This window comes from Mizuhopecten yessoensis, unplaced genomic scaffold, assembly GCF_002113885.1.
Source record: "Mizuhopecten yessoensis strain PY_sf001 unplaced genomic scaffold, ASM211388v2 scaffold11173, whole genome shotgun sequence".
Classification (NCBI taxonomy): Eukaryota; Metazoa; Mollusca; class Bivalvia; order Pectinida; family Pectinidae; genus Mizuhopecten; species Mizuhopecten yessoensis.
In genome coordinates this window covers 2,329,248-2,351,228 of record NW_018408916.1, presented here as the reverse complement: position 1 = coordinate 2,351,228, position 21,981 = coordinate 2,329,248, and the positions used below count along the sequence as shown (strand labels likewise).

General features: G+C 35.7%; 1 protein-coding gene across 3 annotated transcripts in view; it reads right to left on the bottom strand.

Moving 5' to 3' along the window:
• The window catches only part of LOC110467384 (kinesin-like protein KIF28P), a 37,848-nt gene that overhangs the window by 11,428 nt on the left and 4,439 nt on the right, over positions 1–21,981 (bottom strand). For all 3 annotated transcript variants that reach the window (XM_021524509.1, XM_021524508.1, XM_021524507.1), the window contains exons 2-18: positions 21,459–21,756; positions 18,100–18,303; positions 16,793–16,925; positions 15,983–16,062; positions 15,084–15,195; positions 13,779–13,890; positions 6,819–6,926; positions 6,348–6,478; positions 6,122–6,192; positions 5,629–5,689; positions 4,839–5,006; positions 3,857–3,978; positions 2,828–3,000; positions 2,083–2,214; positions 1,251–1,405; positions 714–997; positions 69–152 (exon numbers count right to left, since the gene is read on the bottom strand). In XM_021524509.1, coding sequence (XP_021380184.1) covers positions 69–152; positions 714–997; positions 1,251–1,405; positions 2,083–2,214; positions 2,828–3,000; positions 3,857–3,978; positions 4,839–5,006; positions 5,629–5,689; positions 6,122–6,192; positions 6,348–6,478; positions 6,819–6,926; positions 13,779–13,890; positions 15,084–15,195; positions 15,983–16,062; positions 16,793–16,925; positions 18,100–18,303; positions 21,459–21,503 — 2,175 coding nt within the window. In that variant the 5' untranslated portion in view covers positions 21,504–21,756. The remainder of the gene's footprint in view (positions 1–68; positions 153–713; positions 998–1,250; positions 1,406–2,082; positions 2,215–2,827; positions 3,001–3,856; positions 3,979–4,838; positions 5,007–5,628; positions 5,690–6,121; positions 6,193–6,347; positions 6,479–6,818; positions 6,927–13,778; positions 13,891–15,083; positions 15,196–15,982; positions 16,063–16,792; positions 16,926–18,099; positions 18,304–21,458; positions 21,757–21,981) is intronic.

The following is a 21,981-nucleotide window of genomic DNA, read 5'->3' as shown; positions in this document are numbered from 1 at the left end:
GGCATAAAAGTTAAGCCTAATGACTTATCAGTTGTAAAGGAGGCTTATATAACTATCAAAATACTTACTAGGTAGGCCATAGATTTCAGCCAAATTTTCACACTGCCAATGTAAAAGTCACATTTCATGTCGTCAAAGAAAGGATCCTCCTCCTAAAATCAAACAAGTCGGTGTAGAGAGAAATGCAAATTATACTCACGAGATGATCAGGCTAGGATTTTCTTCAGAAAAAATTATATGGCAAAATAAAAAAATAAAAAATGGGAAACACAAAAAGTTATTTTTATTTCAGAAGAAAACAATGTATTGAATTGTTTACTAATTTTTCACATTTCGCCAACAGTTTATATAACATTGATCAACAAGGATAAAGGAGTGCTACAAACAAATATACTTCAGGCTATTTTTAGGCCAGTCTTCAGAAGAAGTCTTAAATGTTATTTTTTATAATGGCTTAGCCCCCACTATGCATTTCAAGGTTCTGTTTCAACTTTTGTTACAAGGGGATAATAAACTCTACAGTATTATTCAGCTAAGTTGTCTTTTTTATAATTTGAAACACAGGATTATGAACACAGTGCCACGTCATCAGTTCACATGGTCTTTGACATATATGACAAAAAGATTTGAACAACGTACAAATGTAATGGCAATTTAATTCTAAGGGAATCATTGTAGACTTCTCCAGAAGGGAGATAATTCTGTGTACTGACCTCAGTCCTCTTGACATTCTCGCCCTCTAGAAGTTCATCGTACATCTCCTGCATAACATACATTCTGTTTAGAAGTTTCTGGAATGGCCACATCCACTCAAACTTTGTCTCTAGGTGGGTCACCTTCACCATGACGATGCTTCGTCCCTTTGTTTCGCCACGTCCTTCAGGTGACACAACGATAAGCTCAAACTTGAGTTTCTTGTCGAGCTCTTCACTGATGGAGTTAGCTTGTTGTACTGCGGGCACAGCCTTCACCATCTCCTCCTGTAGTAATGCCTCGTCTTTTGGGAAAAAAAATTAAAAAAAAGATCTTTATGATAGTGTTTATGTAAATTTAATATCAATGTAGACACTTCACTTTAGATCTCAACTTACAGCAGGAAATGTTCCATGCCGTTCAACAAAGAAAAGTAGATATTTTTCTTCTTGTATGTTTCTTTATGAGGTCTTATACTGACAAATAAGCCTTTTGTGTTATTTAAAAGACACAACATAACATGCATAAAACAAATGTTGAAAGTAGGTTTTCGTTACCTCTGGATTTGGCCTCCTTGTCCATGCCGAGTCCAGATTTGCGAGCGACTTCCTGCTGAGCGTCATCGTAAGAAATGTCTGGGTAGTTGATTTTGGAACTATCACGCTCTTTAGGATTACAATACACGAAGAACTGAGTTGTTCCAAACTGGAGTCTGTAAAAAAGACATCCAAAATGATATAACTTTACGGTTGTACAAACATATTACAGTTCTATAGAGTCTGAAATTGAAAATTACATGCAAAGGTGACTCTGCTTAGATTTGCTTTGTATTTGTACACATTTCAATGCATAAACATGATAAGAAATGTTCTGACAATATTGTTGCTCTCCGCAACACAGCAAAGACCTCCTTGTATAAATCTGAGGCCAGAAGTCTAGATACCCTAATAAAACAAATAGTAGTTTCACCAAAAGGAAAAATGCCATTTTTGTTTAAACATTATTGCAAAGATGAATGGAATATCTGATGGCTATGATTTGGACAAACAGAGCTGGAAGTAGATGAACACAAGTAATAATAAGGGTAATAACTTGAGGTTCTTATATACAGCTTTATCACAACCTAGTTCATAGGTCACCAAATAGCGGTTCACAAATTATTATCAGGTCGCTCACAGCTATAGCATTCAACAAATCCAGCACTGTCCGACCACATACTCATTTACAGCTGAGTAGACTGGAACAAGCAGAGTAAGGTATCTTGTTCAGTGATTCAACACAGTGTTGTGACCTGACTCGGACACGCAACCCTTAGGTCACGAGCCCTGTGTCCTTCACTAGACTACAGTGACTCCTAAAGTAATAGTAAGATAAGCGTTAAACCCAGACCTGTCATTATGAACCAAGTCTTCCTTGTTGCCGACGCCTTTTCCGTTGTGGAGAATTCGGCTGTGTGGGGCTGCTGGCTCGATGCTCCATTTGTTCTCAGCCATGCTGAAGGATGCATGTTTTGGATGAATGCTGAAAACAAGGAAGTATCCTATTTTCAAATATGTACAAGTTTTAAGGGACGCAATACATGATTAATTTGCTTCCATCTGACACCTATAGGGAGAACAAACTCTGTAAGCTTACCTATACTATGTTCTGAAGTATTACAACAGAAAGCAATCAGGTTATCCTTGTGATGGTGTAGATATATAGAGAGGAACCAAAGATAGTTTCTGAGTTTGTAGCTCTACAGAGAATATGTAAGATGGTTTACATACACATGTATAACACTTAAAACCTTTCTTGATTAAAGAGGGCTTATCTTACTCTAAAATTACCAATCACAAGCTTAATTGACTGACAAAAAACAAATTGATAAGCATGGTATTGTGCAAATGCCTGGTCTTATACCTCCTCAACAGCAGTGTTTCATAAACATATCGGGACTCAATAAAAGAAAATGTGTCATTTGTTATTAAAATAAATGTTATTATAATAAACAAATGTATTGTACAGGATTTTTTCTATGAAGAAGCTGCTTCATTCTTTCTTATATGCCAATTTAAAATCCAAAAAACAAAAACGTTGCTCCTTCCTAGAAATTGGTATATTTCTAAAACAACTGTATCGTTCCTGAGCCTACCTGGGGCCTACAATCCTGATGTTGACGTCCCCCTCCGCAGCACAGCTGCCAATGGTGATGTTCTCCCCCTCCAGGAAGTGTACTATCCTCCCCGACAGCTGAGGGTCCTGGTTCAGGTTGTAAAGGTGGGGTGTGGTCTTCTTCTTCTCATCAACAGCATTGAAGTCTGTCCCCTAAAGTCAAGGTTACAGCATGAGGCCAATTGTCTACCAAGATTCTCCAACAAAACAGTTGGCATTCTAACACTGGTATTTTATCAAAGTACCTATAGCTGTCACTTTCTGATGACTGGACATCAAATCAGCTACAAATTAATCCATAGAGGGTGTTTTAAAGGTAGTGTATAGGCTGTATGTAGACTTAAAATCAATTCCTGTGTATATATAGTTGACAGTCTATCGAATATGGCCTTAACCTGGGCAAACTGATCAGAAGGGCAAATTGAAAGTGGGGCCCTCGAGTGAAGGCCCAGATGTGGGGCCAGAATAGCTAAGCTGAATGTCTACCAAAGTTCTAAAAGCTGCTGGTCATAAAAAAGACAACAATGAGAAAAGATTCATAAAGTCTAGCTAAACACATCAGTCTACTGATACCGATGTAGTATGGTAATATGAAGCCAATGTTGAAATGAACTGCGGTTTCACCATGCTTCACAATACCATGCTACACCGGTACCAGGGCTCTATCTCTACCTTAAGATTCAATAGTACTAGCTGTTCAACAACAAATAGGCATAATTCAATGACCATTGTTAATGATTACTATCTTCAATATCTACCCTGTCTTACAACTCCAGTAAATTACCTATATATGCTGTTACTCACTGCAAGTTTTGTATAGCATACGTAAGGAAGGACTACCAGGTTTTAACTTCATCGCTTCACCAATATCAACCATTCCTAGTTATAAACTGAGGACAGATATACTGGTCAGGCTGGTGCATATCACAACGAGGGAAACAGTTAAGGTCCAGTTAGTCGTGAACACATTTTTGATTGATCAATGAATGAGTGTGTATAAGTAACTTACAGAATCCCCACGCTCTGCCAGTCTCTCCTCAAACGTCTTCTTCATCTCCTCCATCTCGTGCTTATTTTTCTCCAGCATACTGGCGTACTCTGACTCACGATCTTCCTTCTCTTTCTTCTTTTCTGTAAACAACACATGGACACCATTTAGAAGATGCTCTCTTTCAAAGTGGACATTTATTTATGGACTCTTCAAGGTGTTTTACCGTGAGGAAATATTCTTGACGGCAATTAACTAATTCACCCCTGAAGACACTTTTGAACCGCATGTAACAATTCAAAGATTGGAAAAGTTCATAACAAACTTTCAGGGGTTGATGAGTTAATAATACCATAAAATTAATCCTAAAAAATCTATTGTAAATGATTATGACAACTTAATCGCAACAATAACTTTTTCAAATGTACTTTCAAAGAATTTCTTTCTTTTTTTAAGTGCAGAAAGCATATCAAAATATTGCAATGTTATAAGAAAGACCTACATTTGTTTTTTACTGATCGGGAAAAGTATGGTTATTTCGCTCGAATAGCTAAGGATAAGGCCAGGTTCTTATTTTTGTTACCAAGTTATTGTAGGAATTGTCTCCCTTCGTCCATATTTTGTTCAAAATATGTGATGAGGTTCAAAATAACTTGTTAGATTTAATGTAGAATTTTCATTTTACCATATAATTCTGTTCATATGTTTCTTACCACATAGAAAAAATCTCAAAACATTCTTTCAAAAGGTCACAAGGTCCTGTATATAACATAATACTCTGGCTTTTCATGGGTATTACTTTACCCTAATTTGGACAACTTTTACAGCTGTAAATTACAGAATAGCTAAACAAAAAAGAGTAAAATATGGATCATGGTTTCTGAAGATTTCTTGAAACAACAGCAGTAACATGAAGTAATCTTGTGAAAATCTGTTAACTATTCAAGAGATGATAAAAAATATGACTTCCCAAGACAAGAGGAATAGCCAGCGTACTAGTTACCTTCATCTGTCAAATCATCATCGTCGTCATCTTGTTTGATCATCTCGTAGTTCCCGGACTCGATCATCAACTTGAGCTTCTCATTTTCCTCTTGAAGCTCTCTGATCAGCTTGTCTGTAGGGCTCTCGTTTACAGAAGCCGTGGTTTTGATCTGTTTGGCACGATCAGCTGTTAAGAAAAGGCAGACAATGGCAATTTGAAGTATTGATCAGAATCCAGCGGGATTTTCTCCACCCATATGTATTTCTGGGTCGAACTTCAGTCCCATTCCCAATGAATTCTAGACATTTTCTTTTCCATCTTTTTTTTAAAATATGGTTCTAACATTTGAAATGATATATACACTATATATAATGGGAATAACATTGTATTTATATTCTTAAACCAAAAATTGGAGGTTAGACATGGAAAGAGGAAAGTTGATTACTAGTTGCTGTGATATGCCATATACTTATTCCAAACAAAGGACGACAGAAAAACCTAAAATACTCAGAAACACACCCATTCAGCTTTTCAGACAACAATTAATGTCGCCTCAGAAATATTGTGGTTTTATAATCAAAGCAGATATATAATATCAAAATTCAGCACTTTCAAAATAGCATAAAAAGTATGCAAGTTTATTTTTGAAGGACTTTGAATGTATTTCAATTCTGTTCAGAGCACTGAAGATTGAAACTCTTACTACCAAAATGATTAGTGTAACTTCATTTCAGCGAAACAATAACGGGTATATATTTTAGTGAAATCATTTATCAAGGCACTGGTGTTTGGGACAATCGAGACTCACCATATCGGAGTGTCGATAGAGTCTCATCAAAGTTCACATCAGCGGGGCTCAGAGCAGCAATCTGTAGATAAATACTCTAACAGTTTAGCATTCCTAAAATCTCACCAGAACATTTTGTAACTGTATTTGACAAAATGTTTAAATATCCCGATAGAAACCAATCACCATACATCATGGCAGATCTAGCGGGGCTAGGATTCAGGAATCTCCAGCTTGAGAATTTCATTTAAAATTATGCGTTTTCTCCACTCTTCCAATTTAGAGCTGTTCTTTCAGATCTTACAAAACCAACAGATCTTAGAAAATAGAAGTAATTTAGCAAATTCACTGGTTGAAAATGCTCAATTTTAAGGTCCAAAATCTGGAGTCTTCTTCCTAAATAGGAGTTGGCAAGTATGGTAATTCTACTACATTATCTTTTTTAATTGTGATTATTAATTTTAAAATACCCAAATGATTCTGCAATATGACATTGAGTGACAGTATGACTTACCATGATGGTCTTACTGTTGCCGCCCAGGGCATTCTTGAGCAGTTTGGTCAGGACGGAATCTCTGTAAGGCACTGCCAAATAGAACAACAACAAGGAATGACAATACCTTACCATGCACTCATGATCCTTATTAATTACATGCTTTAATAACGAAAATTTACAAAGAAACAGCGTCAATGGCAGTGATAAGCAGAGTGGCACAAGATTTATCATTTTGGACATGTACCTCGGCAGTTCTTTCCCGAGGATTTTTCTGCCAGGGCTGCAATACAGTTGCCGAGGCATGACAAGGACTGGTTGATAGCGGCGCCTTCCTTAAGACGATCCCCTGTAGCTCCAGTGCTCTCAGCTCGCTCACTGAGGAAGTACACAGAAAAAGAATTTAGATACATCATCAGACGAGGAGAAAAACAGAAACGTTAATCATAATGTCCTCTTTCTAATGCAGAAATTACAGAAAGCAGCAATGGTAGGATTATGGATTAATAAAACAGAAATATTCTGTAAACTTTCCCTTCTCCATCTTGGAAATTACAGAAAAATTACATCATTAATAGATAAATAAAAGAATATAAGATGAATAAATGTTACAAACGGAAAAAATCAAAAACAAAAAACATTCATTGATCGAATTTTCTGCTTACTCATTGTGAAATGACTAAAAATGGCAGCAAAGGGAATGAGTTGTTGAATTTACCTGCCAGCCAGATCCACAAGATTGACAACAGCTGCTTTGGTAGTTTTTTCCCCAGCAGGATTGATAAATATCTGTTGAAATGTGATCCCAACGATTGTGTGAGCACGACTGAAAGACAAACAGAAAAAGTTTACTTTAAAAACAAGAAACCGTTGCAATTAACTGTTTAAATTTATTTAGTTCCAGGCGTAGAGCCAACGCTGTAAGTATAGAAGTCTATAGCAACAAGCTCGGGATATTATTAGGAAATGTCTAATGGTTTTGCCTGAACACTGGGCTTGTTCACGATGTTCCGACTTCTACACCTAGTTTAAATGTATTTGTTATACATCCAGAAGGATGGAGGACTCCGGGTAAGCTACATGATGACTAGCTTGATAGGTGATCCAACTCTGACCATTCAGGGTTACAAGGAACATTAACAACAATAGGAGATGTACAAGTTTATAACAGAGACGGATATATTGGAGAAGACTCCCCAAGAATACAGAAGCCTACTGAAAGAGCTTGAACATTCAATGCCTTATGGGGACCTCTTATGTAATTTACAATTGAAATCTTCGGCTTGCATCCTAGCTTCCACAACTTGCTTTCATTTGACAAACAAAACTATCACTGATTGTGTTCACTCGATCTCTTTAGAAAACGGTTGAATGTATAGTCATATCATTGGCTATAGCCTTACTGATTGACTGGGTGGAACAAATCGCCAAAAGATAATTAATAGGAAATTGAGGGTATGACCAATTACCCTCACAGGCTACAGTCATGCATAGCAATGAAATTAACTTTAAAATTCTGAAGTAAACTGAGAACTCTTTATTTTTTTTGATGCAGTCAAGAGTTTCGAAATGCAGGAAATTCTGCAAAAAGATTTTGTACAGATTTGCATATACTTTGATGACTCCAGATACCATAAAATATTAACATTTATGTGTTTGTGTGTTTAGGATTAAAAACAAAATCAATGTTTTATTAAAACTTCAATCAAGAAATATGTGAGATTTGTATTTACAGAACTAGGATATTGCGTTCAATGTCAGTAAGTTTCCTGGACAGTGTCTTTCATACCAAGCCAAATAATATTTCAATAATGATTAACAGCAGTTCTTTATTGATAAACAACAGGTCCCAGAAGGATCTTGGTGCCCACCATCATACCATTTAATAGGTTCAAAGTAAGATTGATCTTTTCTCTTCTATTCCTTTTTCTGTAGGATTGAGAGAAGTCATTTGTAAATGCACCTTGTGGTAATTTTTCACCATACCGTTTCATACTGCTGTGTTTGATATTGTTCTTTCGGAAGTAAGGTTATTGTTTGACCTTTTTACTGGCACAGTACTTAATGAGTAACAAAGGGTACCGATAGTTGAGAAAGTTCTGTAGTATTTCTTGGGAAATAGTGATAACAAACTGGAGCTGTCAAAATCCAAGATGGCTGTCTGGCAACCATTTTGTTTTCTGATCAGCTTCAAAATAAAACGAGCAAAATTTAGGATGAAATTAAACACATAAAGTCAGATAAAGATCTGTCTGCTATTTCTTGAGAAATAGTGATAACAACATTGAACTGTCATAATTCAAGATCACGCTGTCTAGTGGCCATCCTGTATCTGCACATACAATTTGAGAAAGATCACTTCTAGTGCCTTTGGAGAGAGCTATTGGAAATATTCAATCTGTGAGTGAGAAAGTTATTACAGAACACTGGCCTTAATAACTTGATTTTTTTATGTATCACATGAGAATACTTTGTTTTTGTGTAAATTTTATGTTAAATATTGATCTTGATGTGCCATGGGACCTGTAATACGTTCCCAACTTAAGACGCTGTGTGAGTTACACATCAAGTGAAATGTTACAGAAAAAAAAGCTGCAAAACTAAGTATGCATGCATGAAAATTGTACATGTGTGTCACAGTAGGTAGGGGACCAGCTTGAGTCCCATGCTGTGACTCTGATAGAGGATAGCAGTATATACCTACTGGATTTAGTCAAATGAATAGTCCAGGTTCGACTTCTAGCAGAGACACTTGGAAAATATACCTTGATTACATAGTTTAATGATCAGTTCATCTTTATGGGAATAAAATCTGAAAATCTATTGTGTTTAAATGTACTCAACTGGATGTATTAAACAGTAACATGAATCATAGCCCCACTCCATCTGTAAACAAGAGCGAAAATAGAAACAGATCAGGAGTGACTGACATCAGATTACCTATGTCAATATTACAATACACTGGAGTATTCTGACCTATACTAGTAGCTACCAGCGTACAATTCAAGATGGCTAACACAGTGATCTTGCTTTATTATAATCTATATTTACAACCATCAACCCTAACAACACCCATCCATTCCAAATTTTCCAACCACGACAATCAGCTGTGCACTGAAATATAACCAGTGCTTACAGTCAGGCAGTACTGTACAAATACCTAACAGCCCACAGTGGTGTCTTCTGCTGTTTAATTATTTAAAAGTGGCAAATATACATTAGACTTCAGATGAACAAAAATTTTAATGGAGAGTTAAAAGAACTTGGTACAGAATTTTTTGTTACACTCCTGGTAACAGTTTAACCAAGTGTGGTTTCTATTCATTCTATAATTACAGTTTGACATATTATTACGGTAATATTCAATAGTACAATACACAAGTACTGCAGGATCATATTCCAAACAGCTGATCTCATGGACAAAATATAATATACCTACAATGACGCACACATGGGCATAAAATAGATTTCCATCCATTTAAAGTGCTGTCTAAAGGAGAAATGTAAATAAAAAGCCCTCAGATTATCTGTGTATTAGGTTTTTGTAGAGTACATGGACGTAATGAATGACGTGAGCCAGGGTACCAAATATTTGGATACTGCCATGGCAGCCAAACAATTCCTGTAGGAGACGTTAGGCAGGCGTGACGGTGCTGCCAGTGTAGCGGGGCCGGCGAGAGTGAAAGGGCTGGCCATATTGAATACCTGGCCTAATGCCTTTCTCCATTCATCATATACACAAGGACACTGATCAATTCTAATAAGCAAAATATGTCGGCTTTATAATTTTGTAATATCGAAATTTTGCCTTGCTTTCTTTCAACATATTATGTGTAGCTTAAATCTCAATAACAGACCTTCAATACTGTTTTCCTGCAGTCCATGGCTACTTAATTGTATATTAATGTACTGGCCCAGTGTCAGGAAGCAAGACAACTATAACCATTACCAAACCTAACAGGAGTGATATTACCATACTTCACACCCAACACACTCAACAGGTATCAAGATTAGGGTAAAATAAAAATAAAAATATGTGACACATACATATTTTGCAGCAATATCTGTTTTAAAGGTTTATTCTGTGTTGCAGGATACATCATTTAACTCCCTAAGTACTAACATTCTAATTATTTCTAATATTTGTTACCAAATCTCTTGCTGTTGAGTACCTCCACAGATGCAGAACAAAATGACCTAGCATGTTATCCTCTGTAATGAATCACAAAGTTGTCAAGAGTGGCCTACTTAACTGTCCTCTGTAGAGACCTAATTAACTGTCCTCTGTAGTGACCTAATTAGTTGTTCTTTGTAGTGACCAAATTAACTGTCCTCTGTAATGACCTAATTAGTTGTTCTGTGTAGTGACTTAATACATTGTAATCTGTAATGACCTAATTAGTTGTTCTGTGTAGTGACTTATGGCCTAATTAACTGTCCTCTGTAGAGACATAATTAACTGTCCTCTGTAGAGACCTAATGAACTGTCCTCTGTAGTGACCTAATTATCTGTCCTCTGTAGAGACCTAATTAACTGTCCTCTGTAGAGACGTAATTAACTGTCCTCTGTAGAGACCTAATGAACTGTCCTCTGTAGTGACCTAATTAACCGTCCTCTGTAGAGACCTAATTAACTGTCCTCTGTAGAGACCTAATTAGTTGTCCTTTGTAGTGACCTAATTAGTTGTTCTTTGTAGTGACCGAATTAACTGTCCTCTGTAGTGACCTAATTAGTTGTTCTTTGTAGTGACCAAATTAACTGTCCTCTGTAATGACCTAATTAGTTGTTCTGTGTAGTGACTTAATACATTGTAATCTGTAATGACCTAATTAGTTGTCCTTTGTAGTGACTTAATACATTTTCCTCTGTAGAGACCTAATTAGTTGTCCTTTGTAGTGACTTAATACATTGTCATCTGTAATGACCTTACTAATTGTTCTGTGTAGTGACTTAATACATTGTAATCTGTAATGACCTAATTAGTTGTTCTGTGTAGTGACTTAATACATTGTCATCTGTAATGACCTTACTAATTGTTCTGTGTAGTGACTTAATACATTGTAATCTGTAATGACCTAATTCGTTGTTCTGTGTAGTGACTCAATACATTGTAATCTGTAATGCCCTAATTAGTTGTCCTTTGTAGTGACTTAATACATTGTCCTCTGTAGAGACCAAATTTGTTGTTCTGTGTAGTGACTTAATTAATACATTGTCATCTGTAATGACCTAATTAGTTGTTCTGTGTAGTGACTTAATACATTGTCATCTGTAATGACCTAATTAATTGTTCTGTGTAGTGACTAAATACATTGTCATCTGTAATGACCTAATTAGTTGTTCTGTGTAGTGACTTAATACATTATCATCAATAATGACCTAATTAGTTGTTCTGTGTAGTGACTTAATACATTGTCATCTGTAATGACCTAATTAGTTGTTATGTGTAGTGACTTAATACATTGTAATCTGTAATGACCGAATTAGTTGTTCTGTGTAGTGACTTAATACATTGTCCTCTGTAATGACCTAATTAGTTGTTCTGTGTAGTGACTTAATACACTGTAATCTGTAATGACCTAATTAGTTGTTCTGTTTAGTGACTTAATACAATGTCCTCTGTAATGACCTAATTAGTTGTTCTGTATAGTGACTTAATTAATACATTGTCATCTGTAATGACCTTACTAATTGTTCTGTGTAGTGACTAAATACATTGTAATCTGTAATGACCTAATTAGTTGTTCTGTGTAGTGACTTAATACATTGTCATATGTAATGACCTAATTAGTTGTTCTGTGTAGCGACTTAATACATTGTCCTCTGTAATGACCTAATTACTTGTTCTGTATAGTGACTTAATTAATACATTGTCATCTGTAATGACTTACTAATTGTTCTGTGTAGTGACTAAACACATTGTAATCTGTAATGACCTAATTAGTGGTTCTGTGTAGTGACTTAATACATTGTCATATGTAATGACCTAATTAGTTGTTCTGTGTAGCGACTTAATACATTGTAATCTGTAATGACCTAATTAGTTGTTCTGTTTAGTGACTTAATACAATGTCCTCTGTAATGACCTAATTAGTTGTTCTGTATAGTGACTTAATACATTGACATCTGAAATGACCTAATTAGTTGTTCTGTGTAGTGACTTAATACATTGTCATCTGTAATGACCTTACTAATTGTTCTGTGTAGTGACTTTAAGTCACTACACAGAACACCTAATTAGGTCATTTCAGATGTCAATGTATAGTGACTTAATTAATACATTTTCATCTGTAATGACCTTACTAATTGTTCTTTTTAGTGACTAAATACATTGTCATCTGTAATGACATAATTAGTTGTTCTTTGTAGTGACTTAATGCATTGTCCTCTGTAGAGATCTAATTAGTTGTCCTTTGTAGTGACTTAATACATTGTCCTCTGTAGATACAGAATTTGTTTCAACTTCAACTTCAATGTTTTACTCGACAAAAAGCATGTATGGTCATCACGTCAAGGGTGACTATGTACATCCGTGCAGTGTTGTTCTGTGTAGTGACTTAATTAATACATTGTCCTCTGTACAGACCTAATTAGTTGTCCTTTGTAGTGACTTAATACATTGTCACCTGTAATGACCTAATTAATTGTTTTTTGTTGTCATAACATAAGGTGTTCACTGTAAGTTCATTTGAATATAAACATACTTCAGTTTTGAAATTTGACATTGAAATTTTGATATAATGCCATTCTTTTCATTGCCACCTTGTATTAACATCAATATTTGACAAGACAAATGGTGGCAGCGTGTTGAGATTTATATTGTACAAGAGAATGAACTTCCAACCTTTACATTTTATAGTAGGCCTAGATAATGGCTCCCGTAAATTGGCTACACTAGGACATTAAACTGGTTATATATAGAGAGAGTCAGTGAAGACACATATATTGATCTCTCCGTTCTATCTTTATTGGTTACAGGTGAGTGATCACATATACCTAGACACACTTACACAGATATTTGTAAACACAATAACACCCAGCTGTCCCTTGGTTTTGTGAATGAATCAATACCCATCACTAATATGGCTGTGTATGATACCAATGTCGGTGAACACTGATTAGTGCTAAAACAGTGACAAATGCAATCTTTTGAAATAATAAATTACTTTATTAATGGGGAAATCAGCAGAGGGTTGGAAAAAGAGAGCTTCATGTCATTGCAAGAAGGTAAAATAGCCAAAATACAATTTTGTTTGAGAAAAAAGGTTTCTAATTAAAAAAAAACCTCCCCCCTCCCACATGTGCCTAGCATCCATATTATTCTGTTAAATAAGGTATATGTATTTAAAAAATAAAGGTATTTCTGGCTTCTTGTATTCATGTGATTATAAAGAAATTTCCTTCAGACCTAAATTCATCAAAGAAGAAAATTAAGGACATATGCTACCTTACAAAATAAATCTTTGATTTGTGCTGAAGTTATCTCCCCTATTTGGGCAAATATGCATAATTTTATAATTCAGTATACCCAGAGCTCACCTTCATTTTTGTTAACCTTTAAAATACATGTTTATACACATTTCTTAGAGTGGAATTCTTTTAGAACAGGGATGCATGTCACATTTAGGTAGCGTACACCCTTAATCTGTCATTGATGTGTATCCTAGCTTGACTTACCTGCTGGTTGCATTCATGTTAGTAGAGGCCACAGTCCTGTTGGTGGTGCCTTCTGCCATCTTCTTGGAGATCTCATCATAGCTGTTCACAGGCACAACCTTCAGGCCATCAGCTGTGAATCAGAGTTTATCATCAATATGATGCACCATCAACAACCTTTTGGCTGTAGATCAAAAGTTGTCATAAATGTAATACACTATATCAACAAACTTTTGGCTGTAGATCAAAAGTTGTCATAAATGTAATGCACTATATATCAACAACCTTTTGGCTGTAGATCAAAAGTTGTCATTAATGTAATGCACTATATCAACAACCTTTTGGCTGTAGATCAAAAGCTGTCATAAATGTAATGCACTATGTCAACAACCTTTTGGCTTTAGATCAAAAGTTGTGATAAATGTAATGCACTATGTATCAACAACCTTTTGGCTGTATAAAGATCAAAAGTTGTCATAAATGTAATGCACCATATCAACAACCTTTTAGTCTTGGATATTATATTCATGAAGAAACCTGATACGTTTGTCAAGTTTTGCACGCATCATGTTTACATAATGTTAACAAATTATGTGATAAATGTATGTGTATAATTACCAATTATGGACACATCTCTCAGTACACATAGGCAAGATACCGAGGTACCATGCATGGGTACTTTAACACTTTCGATCAAACAAAAATAGTTTGACCAACATCCTAATGAATTGACATTTTTCACAATATGCTTCTAGAGACATAATAATTATGTAACTTTGACACCAAGCAAAATCTTCTGGTATATCATGGATTGCCAAAATATAAATTTATAAAAATAAAACTATCCATCCAGCCCAGCTTTAAGGGAGATGGTCCCTATACGCCTACATGTATACCTCTAATTAAAAAAACAGTTTTGTTTGACAGTTTTGGTAATTGGAGCTGCTGGTCCAATTACTTATATAAATAAGAAAGTGTTTTTTTTAAATGAGTATTTAGAAAAATACCTCTGTGATAAAGATTCATTCTGAAAACCTCTTTATAACAATGGTTACGACCCCTACCCTTCCCTTTGGAGATTCAGGATTAACAGATATAAACATGTCTGGATTTTCACCCCTATGTAACTTTAGTAGACTCTACCATGCATTGATCTGGACGAGTCCATTATGGTCTACAGTGGTGAACGGGTTAGTTAAAGATTATCGCTGAGAGAAGACACATCAATATTAGTTTGGTATTCATCCCGTATAAATTATCACAGTGGAAATACTGCACACAGGTAAGCTGTGTTGTAATGACAATAAAAAGTGATCAGCAACTTACCGTAGAAGCCCTGTTTGGGGTGCTGTCTGACTTTTAGTCCTCCACGAGCTGATGAATTGGTCAGTAAATCTCGGACCTGTTCGTTGTAGATTTCCAGCATACTGAAGGTTACCTGAGAGACGGAAGAACATGTGTTTACCTTATAGGCTTGTATTAGATCGAATGAACAAGAAATCTTCACAAAATTACAGGTGCTGGTCACAAACAATTGTAGAACATAACGGCCATGAATGTGATACCCTGACTTTAATCGTTTACCTTAAATACCATACCCAGTTTCTATATGACTTCGGTAGGAAACATCCTTTATATTCCAGGGTTTAATTTATGCTCACTTTCGCTCTCTGGCATATGTTATGACAAAATTGAAGGCTCAGTGTGAGCCACCTTGTTGATATGACAAGAAGACTAGTTTGATCCTTTGATGTACATCAAAAGAATCGCGCGGTCAGGTTTTACCGGAGACCAATCAACAGCTACTTTCGGAGACCAATCAAACAGCTACCTTCCTGCTTTCAATTTTGCTTTGACATGTTGGTAACCCCCGGAGTTTTGAGGATGGGTAGGACACCGATAAGACAACACTTAATTGACTTTTGACCACACTGTGATCACATTGACCAGTGTGAGGTAAATGAAGTGGAGATCAGGCTGTCTAGTTTTGTTACATACAGTAAACAGCCTCAGCATTGTTGTGAGAACGATGTATGGCTCAAACAGTGCATATATTACACAAAATCCTCTATAAAAATGGAAATATGTATGAAGGAAATCTTTGATACTTTACCCAGACAGATCGAAGGTCAAAGAGCCCTCTTTAAGTATTTATGCACCCCAAAAATCACAACTATCTTCTCATCACAAAACACACAGGACAATTATAACCGATGAATTTGTACCTCAAATTCTGTTTTATCGCCACTATTTTTCTTCTCGGTTATCTGCTGGAAGATGTTGTCACAGAACAGCGGTACGACTCCTGTAATTAAAACATAACGAGGTTATACATATGTACTCGTCAACCTGCTGAAATTCCATCGTCATCACCACATATAGTGACTGCATAAAAACATATTTTTCTGATTTATGATATCAATTACACATTTTTTTAAAAAAAATTATTTGCAACACAGGTTATACAGATAATTATGGTTTAAATATGGTTGAAGTGTGCAGTTATTGCCTGAAAACAGTGCACAAAGGCATGCATGGAGGAACAAAATTATTTGTATGCTGCCCTTCAACATCGTTTGGGTCAGAGAACAAGAAACATAAGTTCAAGTTGAGGAGGGGTAGAGTTCATACAGACAACGCCTCCATTACACCACAGAGTTAGATTAGATTACACACAACATACGAATGTTGTATACAGTTCTGGTGTCACACAGTTAATGTTATTATGTGTACAAAAAGATCTGTGCGATATTACACGATTGTGTCTGTAATGTGATATGTGCCTTCTGAATTCACATGTTCACTTAACCCTTTCACCACTGTAGACCATAATGGACTAATCCAGATCAATGCATGGGAGAGTCCACTAAAGTTACATAGGGGTGAAAGGGTTAAGAGTTGAATTATCATGCATTGAAAATCACAAAAATGACCCTTCATTTCTCCACTTAAATTCATACGAAGAGTATCCACAGTTGAATNCACCCCCCCACCCCAGCAGTAGTGTGAAGTAGCAAGAGAAAACATACACTCACCTTTGTTTACGCCATACCCAACCATGGACCAACTTTTCCCTGATCCTGTCTGTCCATAGGCAAACAGTGTTGAGTTGTATCCTCCCCAGGCATTCTCCAACACACCCACTCCCAAATCATTATACACGCTTTTCTGAAACCAACATTGTACCACAATTAAGAATAAAATTAACACAAAAGAGTTCATGCTTCGAAATCAATTTGATAATTCTTCACAACTTAAAAATCAATTTATTTTAATGTTTTACATTACACTCAAAATAATTGAATTAGACTAGGACCTTGAACGTCAAATTTGTCAAATGTTCTGATGAAGTATGACAGGTTTGACCCTGTGTCAGTGACATTTGATCTTTAATTTCCAAAAATAATTCTGACGGGGTTACTAAGTATATAACATGAAGATATACTGCGTTGCATTCGCCTTCTGTATAGCAACCCTCCTCAGTGGTAAACATTACCACCATTTTTGCAGTTTTATAAGAGTTTATATTCGTGTTAGCCTACTACGCGTTGATAGTTACGTTAGCTGTTGCAATGACTTTGCCTTTATTAGATGTGAAATAAATATTTCATTATGACATAAGAATTGTGATATAAATTTTAATTGAAGGGGGCTATCAAATGTTTGAGACGAGTCAGAACAAAAGCAACAAGTGTCTTTTTGCAGCTACTAGTCTAGCTTTGCCACAACAATTTTAGAGTTAAAAACATAGAATACTCCAAAACACTTGTAGGTTACAGCTCTTGTGCTGTTTCAAACCTGAAAACCTTTTTGGTTGATGTTGTATGTGTAAACTTTGAGTTCTATAGTTTTTTAATTCATGATTCCACCAAAGTCAGAAAACCAGAGAATGCTGATACATGGCAAAGGTTTATAATGCAATTTAGTAATAATTTCTCCCATAAGTACATATGTACTGCTATAGTTGGGGTTTTATTCATTGGATGATATACAGGTCATGACCTTTGTATGAACTTTGGACGAAATGTCACTGACAAAGCCTTGTGATGCCCTATCAAATGTTCTATGGATATTTGTCACTGTAACATACATCATGTTTCAAACCTCCCGATATATTTTCTGTAAAAGCTTTATTAAATCATGTAAATAGGATTTCCAAAGAAGATATGAATACTTTAGGAGAATGCAAGTCCTTTATAAGCATGCGATGATTGCTTATTATTATTTTAAAAGACATCCAGTAGTTATTGCGTCTTTTGAAAAAAAAAAATCTAACTTTGGTTACCCAAATAAATATCTCTAGTCAAGAAAACTCAAGATACAATTACTTCTTTTTGCATACCTGATCAGCGAACTTTTTGCCATTTGGTTGTGATGGATCAGGTTCGTAATAGCCGTTGTTTTCCTTGCAGCCATCATGAGACCAGTAGCTGAAGTCAAAAGTAAATTTGCGGGGCTCGTCTGATCCTGAAGGGTCTGTTATCTGTGTGGTGTTGCCATTCATATCAATGATGAGTGTTGAATTTAGAGTTCTTTCCCGAGAGTTGTAAGCAGTGTTAAGGAAAGCAAGACATTCAAAAAAAAAAAATGGCCGAGAAAAACGTTAAATAAAACGGGGAATACCGAGAAAGCCTAGTAATTATTGATTTGTACCAAAGATGAGCCTGTTGAATTCTACATGTAGCTATTCTAGTACTAGACATTCATCACGTATTTTCAGAACCTATTAAATGTGAACTCTAGGAAATTTTCCACTCACAACAATGGTTGACTCAAAATGTCATTAGACATAGCATCACAATCATTGCGACACCACAATATAATCTTACCACAATGTAAATCCACTAGTACCGGTATATGTAATTTGGTCGCAGTTTCTTATATATGAGATAATTACAAAACTGTGATAGTGGTTCTTATATATGAGACCTTAGCCACATTATTATTGTGTCCCAAGAACATGATACGTTTAGACGTAAGTAAAAATTACCAAACTGTGATAGTGGTGCTAGCACGAGTATCCTTTATTCTTCTTTTTTGATCTGTATGTAACAACTGTCAAACACCCATTACAATTTATAGAAAAGTTTAAACCAACCTCAAACAAATTGCAAAAAAACATTATTGTTTCCCCATTTTTATTCAAAGTTGTGCATTGTAAATAACCTTACAATTTAAAATCACAAAAGAGGCAATCATAAATTCAAAATTGTTGATAATATATATTCAAGCACAATACAGAAAATATAATTGTTAAAACCTTTAAAAGCTTCCATGAAATAGAAGCCAACAGTACAAAGTGGTTTTATTGTCTAGCTAGTCACGAGTTGGTCAACTTGTCTATCATGGTTTTTTTTACCATGCGTTAAAATTCATATTTACATTTCCATAGAAAATCTCTTTAAACATTACCAGAAGAAAATACAGTTCATAGGGCTATGAACCCAATGGTATTAATACCATTTTGATGTTTAACTCATTTACCCCTTAAGACACATTTGAACTCTTCCAAATCAAAGGATGAAATAGTTCATTATAAAATTTAGGGGTGAATGATTTAATCTCCTCGCAGTATGTAAGCATCATAGTGTTTAAAAGTAAACATTTAAGTGACATCAGGCTGTGCCAAGACTATTGTTCGCACTGATTATACAGGCACTTCAATACTGCAAATATACTATGAATAATACCAGTTTAAATTTAGAATGTTAATATTTGCATTGAAATGAATTTTTTTTTCTTACTCTGTTTAATCCTTATATGTATAAACCAGTCACTTAACCAAAAGTTCACTTTTCCATAATGTACCTCCAACACAGAGTCAAACCCAGGACTAAATGCAGATTACCAGACCGGCTACATTACATTCTCAGCCAATTCAGCAAACAAGAATTCTTTCTAGGAATGTCAGTAACATGTGACTCCATGTTATAAACACCCTCCATACAAAGCCTTGTCATCACGCCCTTCACAGTGCAAGTTTGGGAGAGCAAGGTTAATAAATTTACCATGATCAGAACATATTAAGGTCCTTACAGGAAAAGCAATTTTGATAAGTATATTTTCCAAATAATTTGTTTAAAAATTCTCTACCTGGAGTCGAACCCCGGACTAAAGATTACTAGCTCAGTGCTGTTCTGATTGACTGAAATTTCCTATAGTCAACCTAGCTGTAGCAAGAAACTACACATGCCTGGATGTACTGCATCGATGAGTGTCTTTCAGAAAGGATATATTGCAGTGTTTACTTCAAAACAATACCTACAATTTAGCTATTGCTAAGCATTATGAATCTCACACAGATTGTGTAAACTCAAGGGATTATATGACTTGAAGCTGATTGTAAAAACTGTTAAAAAATGGATGTTTGGAAACAAATATTCTTTTGTTGAAGCAGATTTTTTATTTAACAGTGACCTTCTTTAAACTTGAAAACAATTTTGAGAAAGCATTTAGCACAAGGAGGTCCTGACAGGAGATTTTAAAGTAACCAAAGATTTTACATATATATGGTTGGAAAAGGTGATTAAAGATTAGTGGAGAGGCATCGTGTATGATCATATTCTAACATAGCCATCTTAGTAAGGTAATATTGCATTCGTCAATATCAATATGGGATAATCAGATCAGAGTCAGCCAGTTTGCTGTCTCCTGCAAGTGCCAATGATGTAATAAACGGCTGGAACAAGGACTTTTAGAGGGATAAGATAAAATTTTGTACTACAGTGAAAGGAAGAATATTGTGTACACAAACAAGCATGTTTATTTCTGCTCGAGTTCCGTATAAGTCGCCACTAACTATCAAGCAGGCCTTGTGAGGTCAATTACTTTTTGATGACTCCACACCTGCAGGGCTCTGAACAACCAGAGATTGAATTAATTTATTATAACAATGAGACATATACAGGGTTTGTTCAAGTCAACATGTTGCTCAGGGGATTGAGTTAGGGTAGGGAATGGGAGAGTAATGTCATTGAAAATAATAAAAACAGGTAAACAAAAGCCACTGATGCAGGAAATCGTCAAACACTGGGTGCATCCCTAATCTATAGTCTGTCTATGCAGTGTGGCATAGAAGGCCTTTTTTGGTTATAAACGGGAACTATCAACATACGATAAATGATATACCAAAATCACATGAGCCATTGTTACTACACACCTGGAAATGTTTAACCTTTACAACCACAATTGTGGGTAAAGATATCGAAGGAATCTGTCATAACACATCACTCATCTCCAGAGTATTGTAGGAAAGATCCATCACGATCAAACAGCCAAGTGAAGCACAGGCACCTGTCTTTTGACTTATTTCTCTATTCCAGAATCCAAAAAAAGTTACATTTCTATATATGGATGGGTGGGGTGGGGGTATGTGATTGGATAGTCATTAATTAGGAGAGGGTAAGGATAGTGGGCTGTGATGTTGTGGGTGGGTGGGTGGGTTACAAAATTGCAACCCAACCCCCAACCCCAGGAATCTATAGCAAAGTTCGATCACGTTTAGTTAGCAAAAACAGAAGCATGCTAAATTACGTCCTAAATACACATAATATATTACAAATACAACGTTAATAATATAAACTACCAGATGGATCAGCACTGAAAAATCGCAATTTTACAGCACACTTCATACCGTAACAGTTTTAGGTTTTGACAGCACCTGTCAAACTGTCAGTTTACACGCTGTGATAAAAAGGATATGAATGGCCGAACCCTAACGGCAACTCTCACGTTCTCCTCAGCCATCTTGGACGTTTGTTAGCGTTACTCCAGGTATATTCTTATGTCTGTTATTAATCACACATGCATAAGATAAGCAGCGATGTAAAATCCCACAAGTCAGCCGGCTAAATGATCCGCCATGTTTATATCGTCCGGTGTTTGTAAACGTGAGTGGTTGCTAAGGCGCTTGTCAATAGCGTGCATGACGGTGGAATCTCGGCAGCCAGTTTATATATAATAGAACGAGGCCCGCGTTAGGAGAATTATAATCGGGCACCTGTCAATCAATTAGACCTTTTATCGTTAACTGAATTGGACGCATTTAGCGTCATTTGCTACAAATGACACGAAATCTAACGACTAATACCACGGACTTGGATATATAGGCCTGTATGCTATGGCACGCCACAGAATTAGTGTGCACATATATATATGTGTTTATATATTTTGGTACAGAAAAAGATTATGAAGTGTAAGTTATATCACGGAATTAGATGCTATC